General features: G+C 41.8%; 1 protein-coding gene across 1 annotated transcript in view; it reads right to left on the bottom strand.

Annotated features, from left to right (window-relative positions):
- COL19A1 (collagen type XIX alpha 1 chain) overlaps positions 1-24581 on the bottom strand; it is a 413337-nt gene that overhangs the window by 127697 nt on the left and 261059 nt on the right. Inside the window, exon 17 of the mRNA XM_061131525.1 lies at positions 8128-8181. Coding sequence (XP_060987508.1) covers positions 8128-8181 — 54 coding nt within the window. The remainder of the gene's footprint in view (positions 1-8127; positions 8182-24581) is intronic.

Here is a 24581-nt window from a genome sequence, read left to right as displayed (position 1 = left end):
TATTTGTATTTAAAATATAGGATAAGCATAAGATGTAACAAAACCCTGAAAATAAAGTTTGAAAATTGTGCAGCTTTATAATTAAGCCTCATACACTGCAGAGTTTCCAGACATTGGCTCAACATTCTTTTCCTAGAGCTCTTCCAGTGGAAACAGTAGAGGGAGCTGCTGCCCCATGTTACAAATTATGTGAATTTCTCTTTTCAAATAAATCGCAGTGCTGAAATGTGACACATGTGAGCCCACTGCTCAATTCTCTTACCACAACAATGAAACAATGCACAAAGACAATACCAGGAAAAAAAAGAAAAGAAAAGAAATCAAGAGCTCTGCCTGCAACCGAGGGGAATAATAACACATTTTCAAATTACTGCCGTTTTTAATAAACATGTCTACAGTGATGATGAATGAGAAGTGAGGCAAATGTCAGAAGGTGGGCTCAGATGTATGGCTTTTAATGGCTCATTAGTTAAATGCTCTGCCCCGCCCCACTGCCAGCTCCTCTGCTCCTCCTTCTAAAGGAACAAAAACCCAGAGTACTTGGAAATAAACTAAGGCATTTTACGTCCTGAGACTCTCCAAGCCTCATCCTAACACAAGGCCACTGTTTTCCATTCTTTATGCTGCTCAGACGACTGGAAGGCTTTAAAGACAAAGACATTTTTTTTTTTTGGAGAGTAAGTGAGGATGGCCGGGACTTAGAGAATATGACATTTAATAAAATTCAGCAGCTCGCCATAGATGAAGAAGTCCATGAGGATGTCAGTTCCACAAAATAAACCAGGGGAGAAAAAGACCTCCCTGTCGATGTGCCGATAGCATCGCCTGATGGGAGTACCTTGTGTGTGCCTTCAGGAGCAGGTTTATACATCCAGACAGCTTATTACATACTCATTCACAGAGTATGCAGTCTTGCACATGAGCAATTCACTGACAGACATTTCAGTTTGGGTTAACTGGATTTTGAACATAAAAGTTCAAAATAATATGAGTGTATTTAGGGTATGCTTAAGATAGAGATTTACATTTCCAAAAAGTTCTTTCACATACATGGCAGGTGACTCTCGCAGCAACTGTGGGAGGCAGATGAAGCAGGTGCTATCATTTCAAGTTTATGGAAAAGGAAGTGGAGACCTGGAAAGGTCAGATGAAACATCCCAGAACATCTACTCAATCCCAAGGCACCGCAGTGCTGGGCTTTCACATGGGAACATCAAGTCCTGTTCTGGGTATGCTTAAGTAAGGCTGACCCTAGTCCAGCTGCAATGCAGAAGCTTGTCTTTCAGACCTGGGATCTAGCACAATAAAGGTAGCTTTAGGGATCCATTCCTGGGTTTCAACCCCTACTTATACTCAGGGGAGATCTCCTGGAGAAGGAAATGGCAGCCCATCTCAGTATTCTTGCCTGGGAGATCCCCCGGCCAGACAAGCCTGGTGGGTTACAGGAAGGGGTTGCAAAAGAGTCGGACATGACCTGGTGACTAAACCACCACTTACACTTGAGCCGTCCCAGTCAAGTTACTTGATGCGTCTAAGCCTCCTTCACCCCACTGTAAAGCGAGCACTGTTTATGCTCTCACCAGAGCTGTGACGATTCGGCACTGGCCGTGGAGCACCGAGCACAGAGCAGGTGCTGTGACCGCCTGTCCCGACTCATCCTGCTCCGTCTCGGGTTTCTGCTCTTTCCTTCCCCAGGCAGATGCTTAACGGCCTCGTGCTTCCTCTCTGAAAACCTGCTTTCCACCATAATCTTAGTGGATTTGCAGGTACTATCAATCCAAGGCATCTTGACCTACTGGTTTCCCTCCAATGAAGACTATTCATTCAAACTAAGATGAGAGAAGTCACTTGGGGGAATTTGGGAGCTTTCCTTTGTATAGGAAAGGTCAGCTCTGCTTCCTAACAGGAAACTGGACCAACATTTTATAAAAGGTATGTTCATTATAAAGGGTTGTTGCCAGCTCTAAGATTGAATCAGTTGCTCCTCAATTATAGCATTCCAATTGAGAATAATTTTGTTATACGCAGATTACATGCATGTAAACATCAACTAAAGCTTTCTCAAAGAGAAAAACAATTTGCTATTAAGTATGGAAAGCTAAGTTGGAGTAATACACATGACTTTGATGAAACAATAATCTTTTTTTGATGAAAGAAAATCTAATAACATTAGTTCAAAAAATCTACTTTTAGTAAATATCCCTTTATTAGAATTTTTTCCCCTAGGAAATGTACTTTCTTAGGGTGAAAAAGGTTTTCCTTCCACACACACAAAGTGGTGGGAAATTATTTTTTGTAAACAACTTATCTTTTTGGCACAAAAAGATAAATTTCTTAAGAAAGTAAAAAAAAAACAAATTTGGCCTCAGAACAAAGAATCAAAAGTAGAATGGTTGGTTACAAAGTTTTAATTATATGAGATGCTTCAGGCCATTCAAGATTTCTTTCTTTAATTTTCTAAAATCTTTGACACTCCCCTGAGTGTCAAACAACACTGCCTCTGATTTAGGGAAGATTTAGGGAACATCTCTTAAAGCCTTGGAGGGAAAAACATTTTCTTGAAGAAACTGAGCAAAGTATGCTGTTATCCAAGGGTCCATGCCTCCTGAAAACTCCTATTCCTTGGTTCTTTTCAGACATCCACAATGATCAGAATAAATCAATAAAAGAATTTCCCCTAACTTTTCTGAAGGCTAATTGCTCAAACGCATGTGCTAAAATTGTATACTACACTATTCACTTATTTGAGGGACATTACATATTATTTGATTATTGTTCGATAAGAGAGAGCTAATATTTTTTCTGTTTCACACTGTCATGTAGTGTAACATGTGCTTTAGGAATCTCACAGGCAGCCAGCAGGGTGAGTCAGACGCCATCTCCCAGTCTGTTAGAAGGGTCTTGGCTCTATCAGCCTTCCCTTCTTTCTCTTGTTACCTTCCTTCCTGCTGTGAAGTAGGGCTCAAATCACATACAGTATAATGTGGAAAAAGACAAATAAATGAAAAACATTTTGATCTAAAAATGCCCACAGGTAAAGGGGGACATCGCTCAAGCTATATGTGAAACTGAAAGTCGCTCAGTCGTGTCTGACTCTTTGTGATCCCATGGACTATACAGTCCCTGGAATTCTCCAGGACAGAATACTGGAGTGGGTAGCCTTTCCCTTCTCCAGGGGCTCTTCCCGACCCAGGGATTGAACCCAGGCCTCCCGTACTGCAGGCGGGGCAGATTCTGCCTGGATTGCAGGATACCCTGGTTCTATTCCTGGGTCAGGAAGATCCCCTGGAGAAGGAACAGGCTACCCACTCCAGTATTCTTGGGCTTCCCTTGTGGCTCAGCTGGTAAGGAATCTGCCTGCAATGCAGGAGACCTGGGTTCGATCCCTGGGCTGAGAACATCCCCTGGAGAAAGTTATATGTAAGTGGTAATAAAATACAAATGACTACATGGGACACGCTGACAGAGATAAAAGATACTCTGCTGGCCTTTTAAACAGTAAATCCTATGAAGTTGCGAAGGATCTCACTCTCTCAACAATCCAACCACTTTCCCACTAGAGTCACCCATCAAGAGACCTGCGCCTGGGACTCTCCACTCCGAGCTCCCACAGGCTCCTCCTGGCTTCCTGGGGCTTGGGGCACTCCCAGCCGGTCTGCCAGGACGCTGCCCAGGCTGGACCCGACCTGGCAGTGTTGGGGCCACAGCTGCCTGGGTTCCTGGGGCTCAGAACCTGTGCTTCTGTCACGGCTACTTCCCTCTGTCGGCAGCACCCGGCTTGCGCTCTCCTTCCCTTCTATTTGCTTTACTGGACGCATCTCCCCGATTTTAATATTAGCAGAACAGCTTTATCGAGGCATCTTCTGTGTGTGTGTTCAGGTGCTCAGTTGGGTCCGACTCTTTGTGGCCTGCCAGTCTCCTCTGTCTATGGAATTTTCCGGACAAGGATACTGGAGTGGTTGCCATTTCCCACTCCAGGCTATCTTCCCGATCCAAGGATTGAACCTGCATCTTTTGCATCTCCTGCACTGGCAGGCAGATTCTTTATCACTGACACCATTTGGGAAGCATAATTGATATACAAAGACTTGCACACATTTAATGTGTGCAATGTGTTGCATTTAGACAGATGCAAACACCTGTGACTCAATCCCCACAACCAAGGTAACTGATACATTCAGCACCTCGCAGGGTTTCCTTGTGTCCCTTGTGTGTCTGCATGCGTGTGTATGTGGTAAGAACACCTAATGTGAAATCTACCTTCTTATTGAAATGCACACTACTATATCACTAACTATAGGCACTACGCTGTACAATGGATCTCTGGAAAGTAACCATCTCACAAAACTGAAACCTTACACCCAGTACCCCACTCCTCAGGCCTGGTAGTCACTACTGTATTCTCTGCTTCTACAAGTCTGACCATTTCAGAAATCTCAGAAAGTGCAATAAGGCAGTCCTTGTTTTGGTGACTGGCTTATTTCACCCAGCATAACATCCTCCAAGTTTACCTGTGTTGTTGTGATGAGCAGGAGTTTCTCCATGTTTTTAAGGCTCTACCTTTATGCCTCAGTTGTCAATTTCAGAAGGAAACCACCTTGGCATTATCTTTTCTAAGTTTTCATCCTCTAGTCCCATTTTCTGTGAGCTAAACCTAAATATGTGAAAGGCAAGGACCATATCATATCCATTTTTGCAAACCCAGCTCTTAACAGGGTGTTAGGCACAGAGTAGGCCTTAATAAATGTTTAATAGTTTGCAAAACTATTAAACAATGTGAATTAAGGACAGGTTAATTTTTTATAAGCCCATTTTATGAAAATACTAGTTAATATGATCATGAAAGGACTGATTTGGGAAAACTCTGATCATTTCTAACCAGTTGGGAAATAACAGTCCTCTTGCTAAAGTACATTATGTTTAGAAAAATTAAACATGAAGATGGCATATAAAAATTAAACATGAAGATGGCATAAAAAATGTGGGGAGCCAGGTATTTCACCTCTATTTTCAATGCTGCTCTTAACTAATTCCTACAAGAACGACCAGGTGCTTCATGGGACTTTATACAGTATGGTGGCATGCATGACATGCCAACCAATTCAACCAACCATGTAAATAACTTTAAAAATTCAAAAGCTGATAAAAATGCACCCCAAGATAGAGTTTGATAATACTTGTATCAGAGAAAAGAAATTTTAATCAACTAGAGGAGTTATCCTAGAATTAAATTCATGTTGTAAATTGTATGGCAGAAACCAACACAACATTATAAAGCAATTATCCTCCAATTAAAACAAAACAAGACAAAAGACAAAGAGTTTCCATGAACCACAATTCTTAAACAAAAATGAGCTGATGGTATAGTCTAATACTTTCAAAACAAAAGCTAACTGTGAATAAGAACCTTTTTGGGGGGCATGGATTCTTCTTTATTTTCCAGTTTAACAAATTGATATTTTCTAATATTACAAAGGATAGTAAACCATTTTTCTTTCAAATACCATGTACTCAGGATTTAATGAACACTGTGTATCGGACCCATAGCCGAGTTTATATTCTAAATCTAACACTTGAAATAAAATAACTACCTCTCTCTCCCAAACACTTTGACAATAAACTAAAACCTGTGGCATTGAATATTATAAACTCTTTCATATGGCTGCATGTTCCTTAATCTTCTAAATTCTTCAGTAAAGTCATTTGATCTATAGCTGAGAACTCATTCCAGGATTTGGTATAATCCTCTTCTCTCCTAGACATTTGGCAAGCTTGTCATAAAGACCTTCATCATTCAAATTCCTCCTTTGAGACAACAATTATCTTGTCTTGAAAGCAGTGTCATACATTTAGAAAACTATGTGATGGTCTAATCTTGCCTGTTAGCTTGTACCAGCTTTTCTTGTTTATAGCAGGAGATAATTACTGAAAATCCTACAATGTGTCTTCTCTTGCTAGAAAATTTGGAATAACAAAGCTGATTCCTTTAAAGACTGGATTCCAGGATGCCCAATTTATGCCTTTCCCCCCTCACTTGTTTCATAACCAATATCAACTGACACCAGTACATTGCTAAGAGAACAATTTACTTGAATGGCTAAATGGATGAAAGGAAACCAGGATAGAGCAGCAATCTTGTTTATTTTTGGCACCTGACCACACCCTAAGTGACTCCTAGGAGGTCTAGTCTAGAGCCCTCTAGTGGTGGTACAGGTGCTTCTGGTCTTTAGAAAGAGACTCAATTCACCATCTTCATTTTCTCATCTACAAAGTACATTCATTTGTTGACTCATTCATTAAATAATTAATAGTCACATGCTACATGCCAGAAACTGTGTTATGCAATGATGATAAAGTAGAGGTTCAAAATAAATTCACAGGCAGTGGCCAGAAAGATAAGAAAAATAAGAGTTGAGTTACACAACAATGTGCTCCCTCTGCAGGAGGTTTAAGCTCATAGGATCGTGGACGATGACCCTCATGTGCTGAAAACACCTGCAAAGGCTACATGGGAGATTTGGGGACTGAGCGGAGCCCTACAGGTTGGGGAGCTCACCTGGACCTCAGGGAGAGCATTCACAACCCACAGCATTTTGAGATTGTAAAGTAAGATGGCACTATGGGTTGCAAAAGGAGGAAGGGCACAGAAAAGGATAGACAAAGAGAGGCAAAGGGCAAACTCTGAAGGGGTTAGACCGGTCTGCAGAAAATGTGGACTCCATCTAGAAGGAAAGGGATGCTATTAAAGAGCTTTCAACCAAAGACCTACACAATCAGAGTTATGATTTAAAACTTTACTCCACTTGTAGAAATTAGAGCCAGGAGACCAGCTGGGAGAAGGCTACAAAAACAGATACAGGTTGACAACGGCCTAAATAAGGCAGTGGCATGAAGAATGAGAGCTCCTAGGACATAGAATTCACATGACTTAGGAACTATTTGGATGTGGACAAAGAGAGAGAAAGCAAACATCTAGGATCATTTTAGAGTTTAGCTTTGGACAGACAACATTTGTAGCATGCAGAAGACCTCCAAGTACAGATACTGAGCAGGTGGTGGGGTATAGGAGTCTGGAACTCAGGAGGATGTCTGGGTGGAAAGAGAAGACTGAGATTCTTTAAACCATGCAACATAGAAATAAGAGAAGAGGGAACAGCTTTAAGAAAGGAGACCAAAAGGATGGATCCAAAGATAGGAGAAAAATATCAGTATCTGTGAACCAAGAGTATAGAGTTTCAAGGATGAAAAGTCAACAGTGTCAATTCCTATGTGTGCGTTGTGTTGTGCATTTAGTTTCTCAGTTATGTCCAATTCTTTGTGACCCTTGGGACTGCTGCCTGCCAGGCTCCTCTGTCCATGGGAATTTTTAGGCAAGAATACTGGAGTGGGTTTCCATTTCCTCTTCCGGGGGATCTTCCCAACTCAGGGATTGAACCTGCATCCCCAGTGTCTCCTGCATTGTAGGTAGATTCTTAATCTGCTGAGCCACCAGGGAAGCCCATATGGCAGTGAAATAAAGTGAAGCCTTAAAAGTGCCCAGGGAATCTTGTGACTCAGACACACTGGTGACCACAGAGGATGCAAGGCAATGCAGTTGCTTGGACACAAACCAGACTCTAGGGCGTTGGAGAGTGAGCAGGAGCACAAGAGATGGAGCATCTTTTGTAGAAGCTTGGATAAAGGAAAAGATGAGCTAACTGGCTATGAGATCTTTATGAGTAACTTTAGTAGCAACATTCTATGAAATTTTACTGGCAACACAGCTGTATCAAGAAAGGTGGGCAAACTTCCACAGACCCCTAACTGACCACCAGGCAGGATATTAAGACACGGAGCCGATGGGGCGCAGGTGGGTTCAGCACGGGATTCGCTGATCTGGGACATGGCTTGGGTCACCCGTACAGGTGGTGTACTTACTCACGTCCAGGAATGAGGTGGGTGGGAGCCAGGGCAGCCAGCGACCAGCCTCCCTGACCTCTTATTTGTGATGGTGAAAAGCATAGGGAACACGACCATATTAAACAGTGGAGAGATGGAAATTATTATCTACAAGGGATTAACGTGACCTGTAGACGAACACACAGACATACAGACAGGCTTTGATGAAACATGCTACTGTCTACTCACAGGTGGTCCTGGAGGCCCTGGTTTTCCTGGAGGCCCTGGTTTTCCTCGTCTTCCCTGGAAACCAAACAGAAACAGATAATAAATACTGTGATTCCATTTTATTTTAAGATGAGACAGTATTAAATGGAAGTTCAAAGACAGTAAAAATTAACTCAAAGTTAAAAAACAATCCCAAGTCCACATGACCTTTAAAGGTCAGTGAAGTCTAAAAGTTATGGGACAATTCTTAACAACCAGGATGAGAACAATAGTGCTGGGAATGAATAAATCGTGACTCTTATTAGCAGCCCTTTACAGACTGTCTACCTTGACTCTCTAGCAAAGTAATATAAAATATCTGAAAGGTTGGCTAAGATTAGCATTTTATCTGATAATTCAATGGGTTCAGGTACAATAATCAATGTATTTGTCATCTGAAATTGGTATTTTCAGAAAGTGATGTGAATTTCAATTTTAAAGAAGTTTCCTAAGGGTGAGATTAAGTATTCAAAATATATTTTTCTGGGCTCCAGCCTGGAATTACCAGTTTAGAATCTCTGGGAAAGGGATCCATGAATCTGCACTAAAAAAACAAAAAAACAAAACCACTTCAGGTAATTCTCATGTTCACTAAAGTTTGAAAAGCACTTCACAAAGCTCTATTATAATTATATACCTTGTGCGAAGCATATTACCTAGCTCTTTTCTTCCTTTTGGATGGCTAAGCTGTTTTATAAGTGAACTAAAATGTTCACTCCTTGCTTATTAATCTTCATTACTGTAAATGACTGTTAACTCGCCAAGTTTACAACTAGCTAAATTACAATAGCAAGAGTCAGAATGACAGTTCTAAGTATCTGTATATTTGATATCATTTGAAGAACATTTATTATACACTTATTTTCTTAATTTTTTTTCCTTTTCTAGTAGAAGGAAGCAAGCTTAGGTATGGAAAGTGTACATTTCGAATGAGAAGCATTTCTAAGTATGGTTTCTAAATATGATCATTCTCTTTCATTGTTATTAACAACTTCATTTTATTACCATATTGGTAGTACGTTAATACATATTAAGGCTTGCCACTTCAAAGGTAAAAGTATTAGTGATCTTTCAACTCTTTTTGAGAATTGTGAGCACAAACTCTCACAAAGTTGTGAGAAAGGCCCACTTTCACTGATTAACTTTCTTGCTCTGAAAGCATCAGGCAAAATTTCCTGATTTCTTTGGTCTTCACCTAGGCTTGGAGTAGGGTAAGAAATCCAAGATAAGCAGAAGCATTAGAGCAAAGTTTGGAATGTAGGTTAGCACATAAGACACTATGATTGCATGTGGAATGCTGAAGGCAAGTTAAGATCCTACTATCAAAGACTATCAAAAACAACAGCAGTTGTTTTCAGGAAAAAGAAACTGTGGTTAACATCTACAGAGCAGATTTTTAAATAATTTTATTAAAACCAGAAATACAATTAGTAGTATTTTCACGTACCTTCTGTTTTAGAGTTCTGAACCCTGGAGTTCTTTTTAGGGGTTGTAAGATTGGAATGAATATATAACATTCTGTATACTGAATAAAAGTTATACATATGTATATACTTTACTAGTCTTGCATTTTACACATTCTGAAAATCAATATATTGCATCTTTTAGTATATGCAAGTCAATCAGCCCCTGAGGATTAATCAATGATAAAAAGTTGACTTAGAAAGTGGAAGCGCTGTAGTTTATTAACTCACAAGAGCACAAAGAAACAAAATCAATGACATGGGAGGAGGTGCTCAGTTCTTTCTTTTAGGTTGAGGTAAATTAAATCCACAGGACCAACTTCTGGTGCAGTCTCTTTTCCTTAAAGGAGACATATATTTTGCTTGGGGCAGGAAGTAGGGAAAACGAAGCTACTGATCACCTTTTACCCCAGTGTTCATACTGAAGATAAACAACTCCCAGATATTGTAACACAGCATCGGCACGGCTTAGGGTGAGGAGTAAAAAGCATTCATGGTTCTGTATGGTACGGGGAAGCTTTTGAATTCTTGAACATCACTGCTGATTTACACTGTCATTCAAGTCAGCCTTGAAATTATATGAGTGTGTGGGTGCGTCTCTGGAGGAGCACAGGGGGAATGCAGATTCTCTTCACATCTCCTTGCTAAGAGTGGACAAGCAGGCAAAATGTTTTTGAGCAGGGGTCCCCAATCTTTCTGGCACCAAAGACCAGTGCCATGGAAGTCAAGTTTTCCACGGATGGGAGTGGGGGGGATAGTTCAGGCAGTGATGTGAGAAATGGGAAGCCGTGGCAAGTCGCTGATGAAGCTCCGCTGGCTTACCCACCGCTCACCTCCTGTTGTGAGGCCCAGCTCCCCAAAGAGGGGTTGAGAACCCCGGTTTTTGAGGACTGTCAAATTATCAGGACATATTATACACAGCAACTTCAGCCAGCACATATATGCAGTTTAAATGTTTGAATTTCTAGTAACATCTGAAGTACACTTCAATATTTTCTTTTCCAGCTTTACTGAGACATACCTGACATGTACTACTATATAAGTTTCATGCGTACAAACTGATGCCTTCATCCACTTCTATATTATGAATAAAGTTAGTGAATACTTCCATCGCCCTATATAATTACCATTTGTGCGTGTGTGTGTGTGTGTGTTGAGAATATTTAAAATCTACTCTCTCAGCAGCTTTCACATATAAACACAGTATTGTTAACTACAGTCACCATGCTGTACATTATAATTTCCCCAAACATGCTCATCTTCTAGCTGGAAGTTTGTGCGCTTTGACTGACATCTTCTCATCCCCCGCACCCCCCGCCTTCAGCCTCTGGTTCTGTGAGTTTGGCTTTTTTAGATTCCATATTCTGGGGCTGGGGCTAGGAGTACCCCCCTGATGAAGATGGAGGAACCGTTTTTGTGTATTTGTTTCAACTTCCGTCTTATGTCAGGCCCTTCATTACAGGGCTCACTCTAGACCCTTTGTAAAGTGAGAGAAGTGGAGACTCAGATGTGGATTGGGATGAAAATCCTGGCAAAAAGCAGATAAATGCTGAGCTGGGCATGGCCATGCTGACCAGGACACCTGTTAACAGGTCGTCTTTTGTTCAGGAGCAGCTCTGACCTGTTGGAGTCTGGCTGAATCTCCAAATGGTTGAAGACATACTGTTTCCACATAATTTCAATTGGACTAATCCAATACTTTTCTTAAGACTGGGGTATGAAGCTTAAAATGCAGATCTGCCTTGTCAGGTGCCCAGGACACCTCAAAGTGCTCAACACGTAAGTTTCCTGTTTCCAATAGCGTGAAGATTATTAGACAGCAGTGTCTGTGTTTGTCCAATGATTTAAACACAGTGGTGCTCTAACCTTCTCACACACCAGCACCCTCAGGGGCCTACATGAATCCTCAGGAGGCCTAGCTGAAACAGACTGCTGTCCACACTTCCAGTCTGAGATGGGACTTCACATTTATAACAAGTCCCCAGCAACGCTGCTGCTAACGGCCTGGAGACTACACTTGGAAGACTCCTGTCCTAAGCCTCAATCTCTTATTTCAAATTCAGGTGATCTTAAGTAGCCCTTAATTCTAACAGCTTAGAACAGAAGTGCTGGGTTGGTTCTGTGATCACATGTCTCTTTTTTTTTTTTTTTTTTTAAGTTGATCCACCACATTATTTAGGTATTTTATGAGCTCAGGATCAGTAGTTACAAGCAAGGTTGAGTCCGTGTTTCTGCACCTGAGTAAAGGTTTCCGATGGATATATGCCACGCTGATATAAAATACTGTTGATGCCAAACGAGAAGAACTCGGCCACGATCTCGGCGCTCCCGCGCAAGGTGATGCCTTGCTCCCGGGAGAGTTGCAGCGCCACTGCCAGGCCCACGGATGACGGTACGCGATTCCACCCAGCAGACAGCGGCGCCAGGGGCTTCCACATGTCTCTTTAAGAATAAAAACCTCACTGTCAATTTCAGGACCACTTGGATTGGAATCCCAGTCTTTTCTCTTATGGAAGCTTACTGTGTCAAGATGTCACTGCTGTAAAATGGTACTTATACTTTGTAGCCCATTTTAATTAAAAAAGAGATCATATGGGAAACTCCTACCACACAACATGCATTAGAATGGCTAGTTTCAAAAAACAGAAAATAAGTGTTGGCAAGGGTCTGGAGACACCAGAACGCTTATGCACTACTGGTGAGATTGTAAAGTGGAGCAACTGCTATGGAAAACACTATGCTGATTCTTAAAACTACCATGTGATCCAGAAATCCCACTTCTGGGTCTATATCCAAAGGGACTGAAAATCAGGGTCTTGAAGAGATATTTGCACACCCATGTCCATAAGTAGCCCTATTCAGAATAGCCAAGAGGTGGACGTCCAAACGTCCATGGACAGTTGAGTACATAAAAGAAAAGGAGGTGCATACAACAGGACACTATTCAGCAGGGAAGAAAATTCAGTTACTGCTACAACAGGGGTAGACCTTGGTATGTGTGTGCGTGTCGCTCAGTCACGTCTGGCTCTTTGCAACCCTGTGGACTACAGTCCACCAGGCTCCTCTGTCCATGGAATTCTCCAGGCAGGAACACTGTGTGGGTTGCTGGTCCCTTCTTCAGGAGATCTTCCCAATCCAGGGATTGAACTGGGGTCTCCTGCACTGCAGGCAGATTCTTTACCATCTGAGCCTTTACCAGGGGACCCCAAACCTGGATGACATCATGCTAGCTGAAACAGACATAGTGAAATAAGCCACTAAAAGACAAATACGGTATGATTTCACTCATATGAGGTACTTAAGAGTTGTCAAATTTATAGAAACAGAAGGTAGAATGGTGTTGTCCAGGACCTGGGGGGTTGGGGGATCTGGGAAGTTATTTAATGGGAACAGAGTTGTAGTTTTACAAGATGAAAAGTTCTGGAAATCTTTTCACAGTGATGCAAATATACTTAACACTACTGAACTGTACACTTGAAAATGGTTAAAATGGTAAATTTTATGCTACCTGCTTTTTCCCACAATTAAAAACAAAAACAGTCCTACTATAATATCTGATAAAATAGTAATAATAAATGTTAGTTCTTTTTTGCCCTGTCCTTCTACCATCCTTTAGCTAATTATCTATTTTTTTAATTTAAAAATAAAGTAAATTGTAGATTATTCATACAATGTAATACAATATGTGATGGAAATTAATGGAATACAATTGCATGCATCGATATGGTTGAATTGTGTAAACATAATGTTCATCAATTTATATAAGGAATAAAAGCAGGCAATACTAATCTAAATTGTTAGAAGCTGCAAGAGGTCACGGATGTGGGAGTTGGGAGGAACTAGGAGCATTAGTGTCAGACTTTATATTCTGGGCTCCAAAATCACTGCGGATGGTGACTGCAGCCATGAAATTAAAAGACACTTACTCCTTGGAAGGAAAGTGATGACCAACCTAAATAGCATATTAAAAAGCAGAGACATTACTTTGCCAACAAAGGTCTGTCTGGTCAAGGCTATGGTTTTTCCAGTGGTCATGTGTGGATGTGAGAGTTGGACTGTGAAGAAAGCTGAGTACCCCAAGAATTGATGCTTTTGAACTGTGGTGTTGGAGAAGACTCTTGAGAGTCCCTTGGACTGCAAGGAGATCCAACCAGTCCATCCTAAAGGAGATCAGTCCTGGGTGTTCATTGGAAGGACTGATGTTGAAGCTGAAACTCCAATACTTTGGCCACCTGATGCAAAGAGTTGACTCATTGGAAAAGGCCCTGATGCTGGGAGGGATTGCGGGCAGGAGGAGAAGGGGACGACAGAGGATGAGATGGCTGGATGGCATCACTGACTCGATGGGCATGAGTTTGAGTAGACTCTGGGAGTTGGTGATGGACAGGGAGGCCTGGCGTGCTGCGATTCATGGGGTTGCAAAGAGTCGGACACGACTGAGCGACTGAACTGAACTGACTGACCTGAGGAGCATTAGCGGGCTTACAGGGTTGCTGGTGCTGATGTTCCGTTTCTTGGACCGTGTGCTGGTTACAAGGGTATTCGTGCTTTGTGAAAACTTACCAAACTTCTATCATCAGGATACATGCATCTTTCTGAACATATCCTATATTTCAATAAAATTAAAAAAAAAAACAGGAGATTTCTACAAAGGAATGATTTTACTTGAATTATCAAGTGACTTCACCCATCTGCATTTTCTGCATGGGTCAATATTGGCAGAAGGGGGGAAAAAAATCCACGTCTATTTAAATAAATGACATCTACAAATTTTCAACAGTAAAAATAACCTGATGCTTCCAGGATGACTTGCAGTATGAGAGCACATGGATCTTAAATTAGCTACTTGATTTATAAACACTTGGACATCCAAGAGCATTAAGAAGGCAAGAATGCAAATAACGGATGACTGGTACTTATCTGACAGATGGTTTTTGTTGTTGATAAGGATGATGATGAGAAGGATGAGTTTCAGAAGTAATCAGACTGAAATAAAGGGTGACATGCAGACCTCAAGCCCACAGAGGAGATGTGTGTAAGTAATCTCTCTAAATTGCCAGGTCTTGCTAAAGCAGCTGGCTACTCTCCAGAATTCTCCTATTACGTGTGTATGTAGCACACTCTTAGGCATCAACTCAGCCTGAACAAGGTACCAAGGAAATGTCAAGGAAGAGGAGACAGGCCCTTGAGTGGCACCCACAACTGTGAAGGAGGTGTTAATTACACAGGAAAACATTACAGGCTATCTTGGAAGGTTAGTTTTCCTTTTTTACATTGTGAACGGAAATAAGATTTATGACTGATGTAAAACGTTAGCACATTTTGAAGTCAACGATATGTGAAAAAATGGGAGAATACCCGTATGAGCAATGCATAATAGCCTAAGTGAATTTTATGTCTTAACATCTTTAAAAATACATCTAAGACAGCAATGAGGCTAGTCATAAAGGTCTCATTATTTCAGGGATCAGACAAGTAGCTCTTGTAAGGACATGGGAAGAGGATATAATTCAGCATGAACAAAGAATCTGATAAAGGCTCAGAGCTAAGGAAAGATGAATCCATATTGTGGCGCTATTCTTGGTGTTGCTTTTTTCGTTTAAGTTAGGATCTTAAAATGTCTAAATCATGTCACTATTTCCCCATCTCTTTGTTCCCTTCCTTTCTTCCCCTTGGATGGACTCTACCTGTAACTAATGTGGCTTTTCAAAAACAAGATAGAAATGTGACAATATTAACCAGCCCCTCAGCTACAGTTGAATAAATGATAATCTGAGTAAACAACACTTCACTGAACCACTGGCCTGGGCCAAATGGTCTGGTCTGTGGTCAATACGGTCTACAGTCACTGTTTATTATGTATGGTGTTACTAATTTGATCATGAAGATAAGTTAGTCAAGGTCTGGCCTCTTAAGTACCCTCTGATTGGATGAAACCAAAATCAACTTTTCCTTGTATGCTCCAAGCTGTCCACGAAACATAAATGTCTATGACAAATGATTATTAAAATGGCTACCACTGATCAAATGCTTGCCACGGTCCAGTCATGCTCCTCTGTCCATGGGATTCTCCAGGCAAGAATACTGGAGTGGACTGCCATGCCCTCCTCTGGGGATCTTCCCAACCCAGGGATCGAGCCCGCATCTCTATGTCTCCTGCATTGGCAGGCGGGCTCTTTACCACTAGCGTCACCTGGGAAGCCCCTTACATTATTTCCTTTAATTTGTCCAAAATCACTGTGCGTGGGTGATACTGCTCCCTTTTTACACAGAGAGACGTGTTCAACACTGAGCTTCAAACCACTCTCCTTTTAATTGGTGGGGCTAAAATTTAAACCCTAGTGTATCTGATCTTAACACCCATAATCCTCAGGATTAAGGCTTCCTTAGGGGCACGCGGTATCCTGGTCGTTCACAATTTCAGTTACTTTGCTGCTCTAACTGTTGCGGTTCTCTTATTTTCTCACCACCAAGCCAGATTTTCAGACGTCCTTGTAGCTTGTTACTTTGCCTTTTGGAATTTAGGTCTTCCTGGTTCTCACCCGCTCCCATGATGGCTGTGCACCCCTGCCTGCTCCCAGCAGGCCAACCACAAGCTTCCACGTAGACTTGTCTGGACTCCTGATCGTCTTGCCAAACCACCAGCTCTCTCAGACTCAATTGTGAGCTCTGTTTTCTGTGCCCGCCATTGCCAATCTCTGCCAAGGCATTTGGTTCATCTCAGTTCATGGGTGGGGCGGCGGGAGGGTGTGACTTAACTGCTTCCTGACCATCTGTGACACATTTTATCATCTTTGAGTGGCAGAGAGAGGGTGCTAGAGACATCCCTCCCCCAAAATCTGGAAGCTCACATCAGGCTGCTCACAGATTGGAGGGGAAAAACCAGGCTTGGACACTGCCTTCCTTGTCCAAGAACTATGCTCCGAGAGCTCATCTCTAAGGACTCTCAGAGCCTCAAGGGTCTTTCACTTTTATTAAGGGAACTGTCCCATTTTCTACACCTAGAGTAGGTAAAATAAACATGTAAAGGGACAAACAATTGCACATAGACCAATAGTGTCTTATTCAAAAGAAACGTTAACAGGAAAGCAACAAGATATGGTTCTTCAGTACACTTCAGTGAGGCCAGAGGCACAGCCCTTAAATAAGAAGGCGCTCAGCTCTATCAGTCAGCACTGGAACAAAGAAATCATTTATGACATGACGACACACTTTAACATATGAAATGTACCCTTCAAGGGGTGGAATTTCAGCACTGCAGTTGTGATGAGAAGGACTGCATTGACCAGCACCAAATAAATTCGTAAGAATACATTTTGTAGCTATGCAACAACAGCCTGTAAGCAAAGAGACCTCCTGAGGATCCAGAAGATGAAACGATGAGGGTCATCCCATTTTGAGACACAAGAATTTTCAGTGCGTAATTCTCAATATGCCAATTTGAATTTAATGGTTTAAATTGCATTTAGAAATTTAAACTGACTTCAAACCCTATCAAAAAGATGAGAAAATTTATTCAGTAGATATGTACTGTGTCTTACATACTGTTCTAGGGGGAAATAGGGCTTCCCTTGTGGCTCAGATAGTAAAGAATCTGCCTGCAATGCAGAAGACCCGGGTTTGATCTTTGAGTCAGGAAGATCCCCTGAAGGAGGGCATGGCAACCTACTCCAGTATTTTTGCCTGGAGAATTCCATGGACAGAGGAGGCTGGTGGGCTACAGTTCGTAGGGTTGCAAAGAGTCGGAAACAACTGAGTGACTAAGACTAGGGGAAATATATTAATGATTAAGGCCTGGATCTTGCCTTCAAGGTAGAAGAGGAGGGACAGTTATTCACATTATTCACAACAGCTGTTTGGAGAGTGTTGTTCATTTGTTGTAGGTAAACTCAGGAGTTCCTGGGAGGGATGGTGAGACTTTAGTTCCTTCCCAAATCTTTCAATAACTCTCTCCAGATTTTAGTTTGGCAGGGGAAGTGTGTGTGGTGGGGGTCACTGGGATGGGACAGAAATGTTGGGGGAGAAAGCTATCTGCACACCCTTGGCAATGAGAAGGGGCCAGAGTCCCTCCGACAGAGATGGCTTCCCCAGACACTTGTGCCCCGAGTCAGACGCGTGTCCTCTGATACTCACTGCCAACTTGTCAAGTACTGTGCTCAGAAGGCATTTCCCAGTCCACCACTACTTGCTCTTTCATAATCGACTTTAAGTATTGGGACTACGCACTGATGACCTTCAAACACTGAATGCCATTATGTAAATACTAGGTATGCTTTTTCTTGAATACTCATTCCATTTCCTTAAACCTAGCATCCAAGGTCACTTGCCAGTGTGACTGGGTAAAGGGAACTCTGAATCGGTCCTCATCCATCAGCCTTCCCACGGTTTCTCCTTCAGACCCAACCTTTCCCCAGAGTAAGGTTAGGGTGTCCTGGCAAAGCTGGTACTACCTCAGTTAGCCCTGCAAGAGACAGCTGTGGCTCACTTGCTGGATTCTTTTTATGTTCTCCTTTGACTTTTCCATCCCCTCTAGAGAAGTATTCTTCAGACAGAAACCCCAGATACATCTTGTCCCAAGCATCCTGCTACACAGTATGTACATACATGCTGCTGCTGCTGCTAAGTCGCTTCAGTCGTGTCCGACCCTGTGCGACCCCATAGCCCGCAGCCCACCAGGCTCCACCATCCCTGGGATTCTCCAGGCAAGAGCACTGGAGAGGGTTGCCATTTCCTTCTCTAATGCATGAAAGTGAAAAGTGAAAGTGAAGTTGCTCAGTCGTGTCTGACTCTTCGAGACCCCATGGACTGCAGCCTACCAGGCTCTTCCGCCCATGGGATTTTCCAGACAAGAGTACTGGAGTGGGTTGCCATTGATTTCTCTGATGTATATACATACATACATACATACGTATATATATATATATATATATATATATATATATATATATATATATACGCACATAAAACCTAACCAACTCTGCTTTTTCAACCACTTGATAACTTTTAACTCATCATTTGCTCACCTGTGCTTAGTCAGGTCATTCAAGATGGCTGTTGTCTTGCTCTCTGTACATCCCCTGCCCAACCAGTGCCTGCTTCACCTATATCAACTGACGTGACTGACCTTCCTATGGACCTGCTCCAGGTCCCAGCTGTGATTTTTCTTATCAAAGGGCAGTTAGGGGTCTCACAGCCCTTTGTTTGTTTCCCTGGTAACTAACGAGTCCACCCGTCGGCAGTTCAGTTCAGTTCAGTCACTCAGTTGTGTCTGACTCTTTGAGACATCAATTCCCCATAACTGGTAATGGCCCCAGGACCTTGCTTCAGATATGTAAGCTCCCCATCCATTAAACCACCAATGCCTCTGTTGCTGACCCTGGCTCTCTCTTTGGTCTTTAAGCTGGGCAAGTGCAGGCCTTATAGGCCTGTGGAGTGCAGTGTGCCATCCTGCCACCTCTTCACTGCATTTTTGTAATAGAGCATATTTCCCGTTCTCAGCTGGCATGTGCCTAAATTCAATCATTAATTCATTCAACAAACATTTAATGAGTCCTTACTGTGGGCCAGATTCTTCTCTGTGCTCTGAAATTACCTCGAAACCATTCTGTCCTCATGGAGCTTTTATTCTAGTGGGAACACTGATAGTAATACATAATACAAAGTTTTTTCTCTCTGCCAGACATCATTCAAAACAGTTTACATCTATGTACCCATTAAATCCAGCCACAGGACTGGAAAAGGTCAGTTTTCATTCTAATCCCAAAGAAGGGCAAGGCCCAAGAATGCTCAAACTACCGTACAATTGCACTCATCTCACACACTAGCAAACTAATGCTCAAAATTCTCCAAGTCAGGCTTTAACAGTACGTGAACTGTTAACTTCCAGATGTCTAAGCTGGATTTAGAACAGGCAGAGGAACCAGAGATCAAATTTCCAACATCTGTTAGATCATAGAAAAAGCAAAAGAATTCCTGAAAAACATCTATTTCTGCTTTATTGATTACACCAAAGACTTTGTAGATCACAACAAACTGTGGAAAATTCTTAAAAAGATGGGAATACCAGACCACCTTACTTGACTCGTGAGAAATCTGTATGCAGGTCAAGAAGCAACAGTTAGAACTGGACATGGAACAACAGACTGCTTTCAAATTGGACAAGAAGTACGTCAAGGCTGTATATTGTCACCCAGCTTATTTAACTTATATTCAGAGTACATAATGAGAAATGCTGGGCTGGATGAAGCACAAGCTGGAATCAAGATTTCCAGGAGAAATATCAGTAAACTCAGATAGATGACACCACCCTAATGGCAGAAAGTGAAGAGGAAATAAAGAGCCTCTTGATGAAAGTGAAATAGGAGAGTGAAAAGCTGGCTTAATACTCAACATTCAGAAAACTAAGATCATGGCATCTGGTCCCATCACTTCATGGCAAATAGATGGGGAAACAATGAAAACAGTGAGAGACTTCACTTTTTTGGGCTCCAAAATCACTGCAGATCGTGACTGCAGCCATGAAATTAGATGTTTGTTCCTTGGAAGAAAAGCTATGACCAAGCTAGACAGCATATTAAAAACCAGAGACATTACTTTGCCAACAAAGGCTATGATTTTTCCAGTGGTCACGTATGGATGTGACAGTTGGACTGTGAAGAAAGCTGAGTGCCGAAGAATTGATGCTTTTGAACTGTGGTGTTGGAGAAGACTCTTGAGAGTCCCTTGGACTGCAAGGAGATCCAACCAGTCCATCCTGAAGGAGATCAGTCCTGGGTGTTCATTGGAAGGACTGATGCTGAAGCTGAAACTCCAATACTTTGGCCACCTCATGCGAAGAGTTGACTCACTGGAAAAGACCCTGATGCTGGGAAAGATCGAAGGCAGGAAGAGAAGTGGACGACAGAGGAGGAGATGGTTGGATGGCATCATCGACTCAATGGACATGCGTATGAGCGAACTCTGGGAGTTGGTGATAGACAGGAAAGCCTGGTGTGCCACAGTCCATGGGGTCGCAAAGTGTCAGACACGACTCAGCAACTGAACCAAACTGATCCATTAAATCTTCAAAGTCTTCAAAATATCTGTGAGGTATCTGTTTTACAGATGAGACAGTTGAGTGACAGAGCACATTGCCTGAGATCACATGTCTAGTAAACAGCAGAGCTGGGACTTGCGGGAGACTTGGCCATGTCATTTCTGGTCATCACCATTGTGCTGTATTGATAACTGTGCTTTTCTGTGCAAATCTGGTAACTACGTGAGTAGAGACATAAATCCTGAGTAGCAATATGAATCACAAAAAGTAAAGCAAGGGCAAAGGGATACAGAGTTAGAACGTGTGCAGCTTCAGACAGAAAAATCAGGGGAGCTCAGCAGACACCTGAACCAAGTGAGTCTGTGGGCCATGCAAGGTCTGAGAAGGGACATGGAGCAGAGGCAACATTGAGAACACAGCCCTGAGCACAAGTGATTGAAGAGTCAGCAAGAAACAGGGGTGGCTGGAGAGCAACAAGCTAGTTGATGGGTGGCTGGCAGAGCAGATTAGCTACTTTGATTGTGGTGGGAAACCATTGGGAGTTGTTGTAATTGGGGCCACATAATGAGCCTGACCTAAGTACTTGCCTGTGTAGATAACACAGGAACAACTGCTGCAAACTCATCATTTAATTCAGAGGCTCAATAGAACCGCTTGTAGGTTATCTGATTTAGATTGCTTAGGGCAACATTTCCTTCCATTTGTGTAGATAATCGGGAGTTGATTATCTATACAGCACTTTGTGATGGTTAAGTTTACGCCTCAAATTGGCTGAGCCAGGGTACCCAGGTATCGGGCTGAACATTTTCCTAGACGTTTTTGTAAAGGTGGTTTTCGAATGAGATTAATGTTTAGATGGTGGTCTTTCAGTAAAGCAGGCTGCACTCAGTAAGGTGGCTACCGCCCACCAGTGCAAAGCCTGAATGGATGAAAGACTGGCCTCCCCCAGACAGGAAGGAACTCTGCAGTAGACGGCCTTGGACTTGAACTGCACCTCTTCACTGGGTCTCCGCCTCACACATTTTGGATTTACCAAAACTCGACAACCGTGTGAGCCAAGTCCTTAAAATCAATCTCTGTCTCTGTCTCTCTGTATACACATCCTGCTGGTTATGTTTCTTTTTTCTAGAGAACTAACACCCATTTCCACTTATACATACAAAGGATTTTTTACCTTCCTTTAACATTATTGACCATAATATCTATAATTCTCTGATATTTCCCCAGGCCATTGTGTTTGACTGAAAAAAAGATATGTGGAAGTTAGATATACTTTATCTTTCACTGGGAACTATGGGTTGAAATAGAGAAAGCTGTATTATTTAAGTAGTCTTGCAACACTTACATCAAGATATTAATAATTTAATGAACTTGTACTCAAGGGAAGAAATGTTCTTGAAACATGTCAGGATGAATTTTCAAGGGAAAGACCTAATTAGCAGTGTCTGAAGACTATGTCATCACATTTAGAAAACAAGAACTAGTCCCCGTGGACAGAATGGTGAGTTAGACTTTAAAGCTTAAACTACTCCCGTTTATATGTATGATTAATGAGCAATATATCAGTTGGTTGGCCTCAGTCAAGTGAAAGACCTTGCAGGGGGAAAAAAAAGGATGTTTAAATTAATATACACAGAGATATGCAAAAGCAATTTATAATCTTTTTTTTATATTATGATTAACTAATACTTAGAGTCTCTATTGAGAAAGGATGCCATAGCTTGTACATCTTTTAAAATATAGAATCAAAGTTACAAAGATGTCTGAAAGTAACAGATGACAGAAGGTCTCAATGACTTCATGAATGGGAACTCTGGGAGGCTGTGCAGAAATAATTATTTGCTACATTACTCTTTTTATATATGTGCAAAAAAAAAAAAGCTCTCAATGTTAGATCACAGCTGAAAAATCAAAAGCTAGGGGAAAAAGTTTACACTGAAGTATTTATGTCATCTGGAGAAAGAAACAGCAACCCACTCCCGTATTCTTGCCTGAAGAAATCCCATGGACAGAGGAGCCTGGAGGGCCACGGTCCATGCTGTCGCAGAGAGTCGGAAACGAGTGAAGTGACTGAGCATGCATGCAGTTCTGTCATTATCTTGTCCTTACACATAATAAAGTACTTTTACCAGATGATTATTTGGAGAAAATCACATTTAAGATACAAAAGTTAAGTCCTTTGAAAGGAGAGAGCATGTGAGGTGGGGTCTATTTGATGTCAAGATCATCAAAGGCAAAGAGAAAAATCTGAACACGTGTTTATGTGATTCTAAACATACAAACATTTGGTAATATTTGCACGTTCATCTGGATGTCTGGGTTTCTAAAGACAGAACCTTAATTTAAGTCCTTCAGAAACACCGACAGCTAAAACTACAACAGCCAATGTTGAAAGCAATCAAAATAACAGATCTATTTGGAACTATAATAAGAAATCAACTGCCAGAAGAATACAATGAGTGGAGAAAGGCAGTAAACAGATGATCTTCATCAATGATGAGCACCGCTGCATTTAACTGCTTACGATATGCTGAATATTGGAGATTAAAGAGAAAACTGACACAGATCTTACCTCTGGCATGCTTTAATTGTGTGGTATACTTGTCTGTGGTCATGTTTCTCTATGCATAGGTGGAAGTGAATATAAATTTTAACTTATATATTTATGACAAAATAATTGATCGCTGACAAATAACAAAAACAGGATAGAAAAGTGTACAATGTATGGAGAAGGTAGAGACTTGACCATTAATGCCATTAGTACCTTCTCTTGTATTTATCAGCTAAGCAAACCTGAGTCAATCACATCATTTCCCATATATATATATAAAATTGTTGTTTAGCCACTAAGTTATGTCCTGACTCTTTTGCAATCCCCTGGACTATAGCCCACCAGCCTCCTCTATCCATGGGATTTCCCAGGCAAGAATACTGGAGTGGGTAGCCATTTCCTTGTCCAGGGGATCTTCCCAACTCAGGGGTCGAATTCGGGCTAATGCATTGGCAGGCAGATTCTTTACCACTGAGCCATCTGGGAAGCCCAGAACTATATACATATATACAGTTCTTACTGGAGTATAGTTGCTTTACAATGCTGTGTTAGTCTCTGGATCTCTCTGCTATAGAGCAAAGTGAATCAGCCCTATGACACATGTACCCCCTCTCTTTTGGAGTTCCTTTCATTTAGGTCATCACAGAGCACGGAGCAGAGTTCCCTGAGTTATGTTCTTATGAGTTATCACAGTTATCACAGTACCAATAGTTTATATGTGTCAATCCCAACCTCCTAGCTCATCCCACCCCTCCCTTCCTCTTTGTTGTCCACATATTTGTTCTCTTTGTCTGTGTCTGTTTCTGTTTTCCAATAAGATCATCTATACCATTTTTTCAAAAGGACTAAAAATATACCTGCCTAAAAACAAAGGGCTGGAATATATGAGCCCTTGAGAAATGTTTAAGAGAAATATCAAAGTTTTAAAAGAGCCTTCTGTAATCTTTCCCCATAATCAGCCTGTAACCTCCTTGAACTCAGGGATAGTATCTGGCATCAAGCAAGTTCTGCCCTGCTGCCCATCCTTCCTCCTGAACAGGATGATCCGAACTCGCCCAGAGGGAGGGGCTACACTCCATGGAACATGGGGAAGGTGGTCCAGCACATTCAGGTATACAGCTGGTGGATCAACTACAGTCTTGGCAAATAACAAGAAAAAATATATCCCGAATACTCACTTTGAAATTTAGTACTATTGAGGTTCATCTCCTGACCCAAATCAAAGGCTTACAGAGAACACACTGACACTAGTATGTCAGCGTGGCTGACTCACCGGCTAAGCCACATGTGCAGGAATGTATTTCAAATGTGATAACATCCAGCCAAATCAGCTCGCCTGTTCTCAACACTGGTCAGCATTGACAGGATGGCCAAGAGACTTAGAGTT

The sequence above is a fragment of the Dama dama genome, chromosome 28 (genome assembly GCF_033118175.1).
Source record: "Dama dama isolate Ldn47 chromosome 28, ASM3311817v1, whole genome shotgun sequence".
Classification (NCBI taxonomy): domain Eukaryota; kingdom Metazoa; phylum Chordata; class Mammalia; order Artiodactyla; family Cervidae; genus Dama; species Dama dama.
This window is presented reverse-complemented; position numbering and strand designations above follow the sequence as displayed.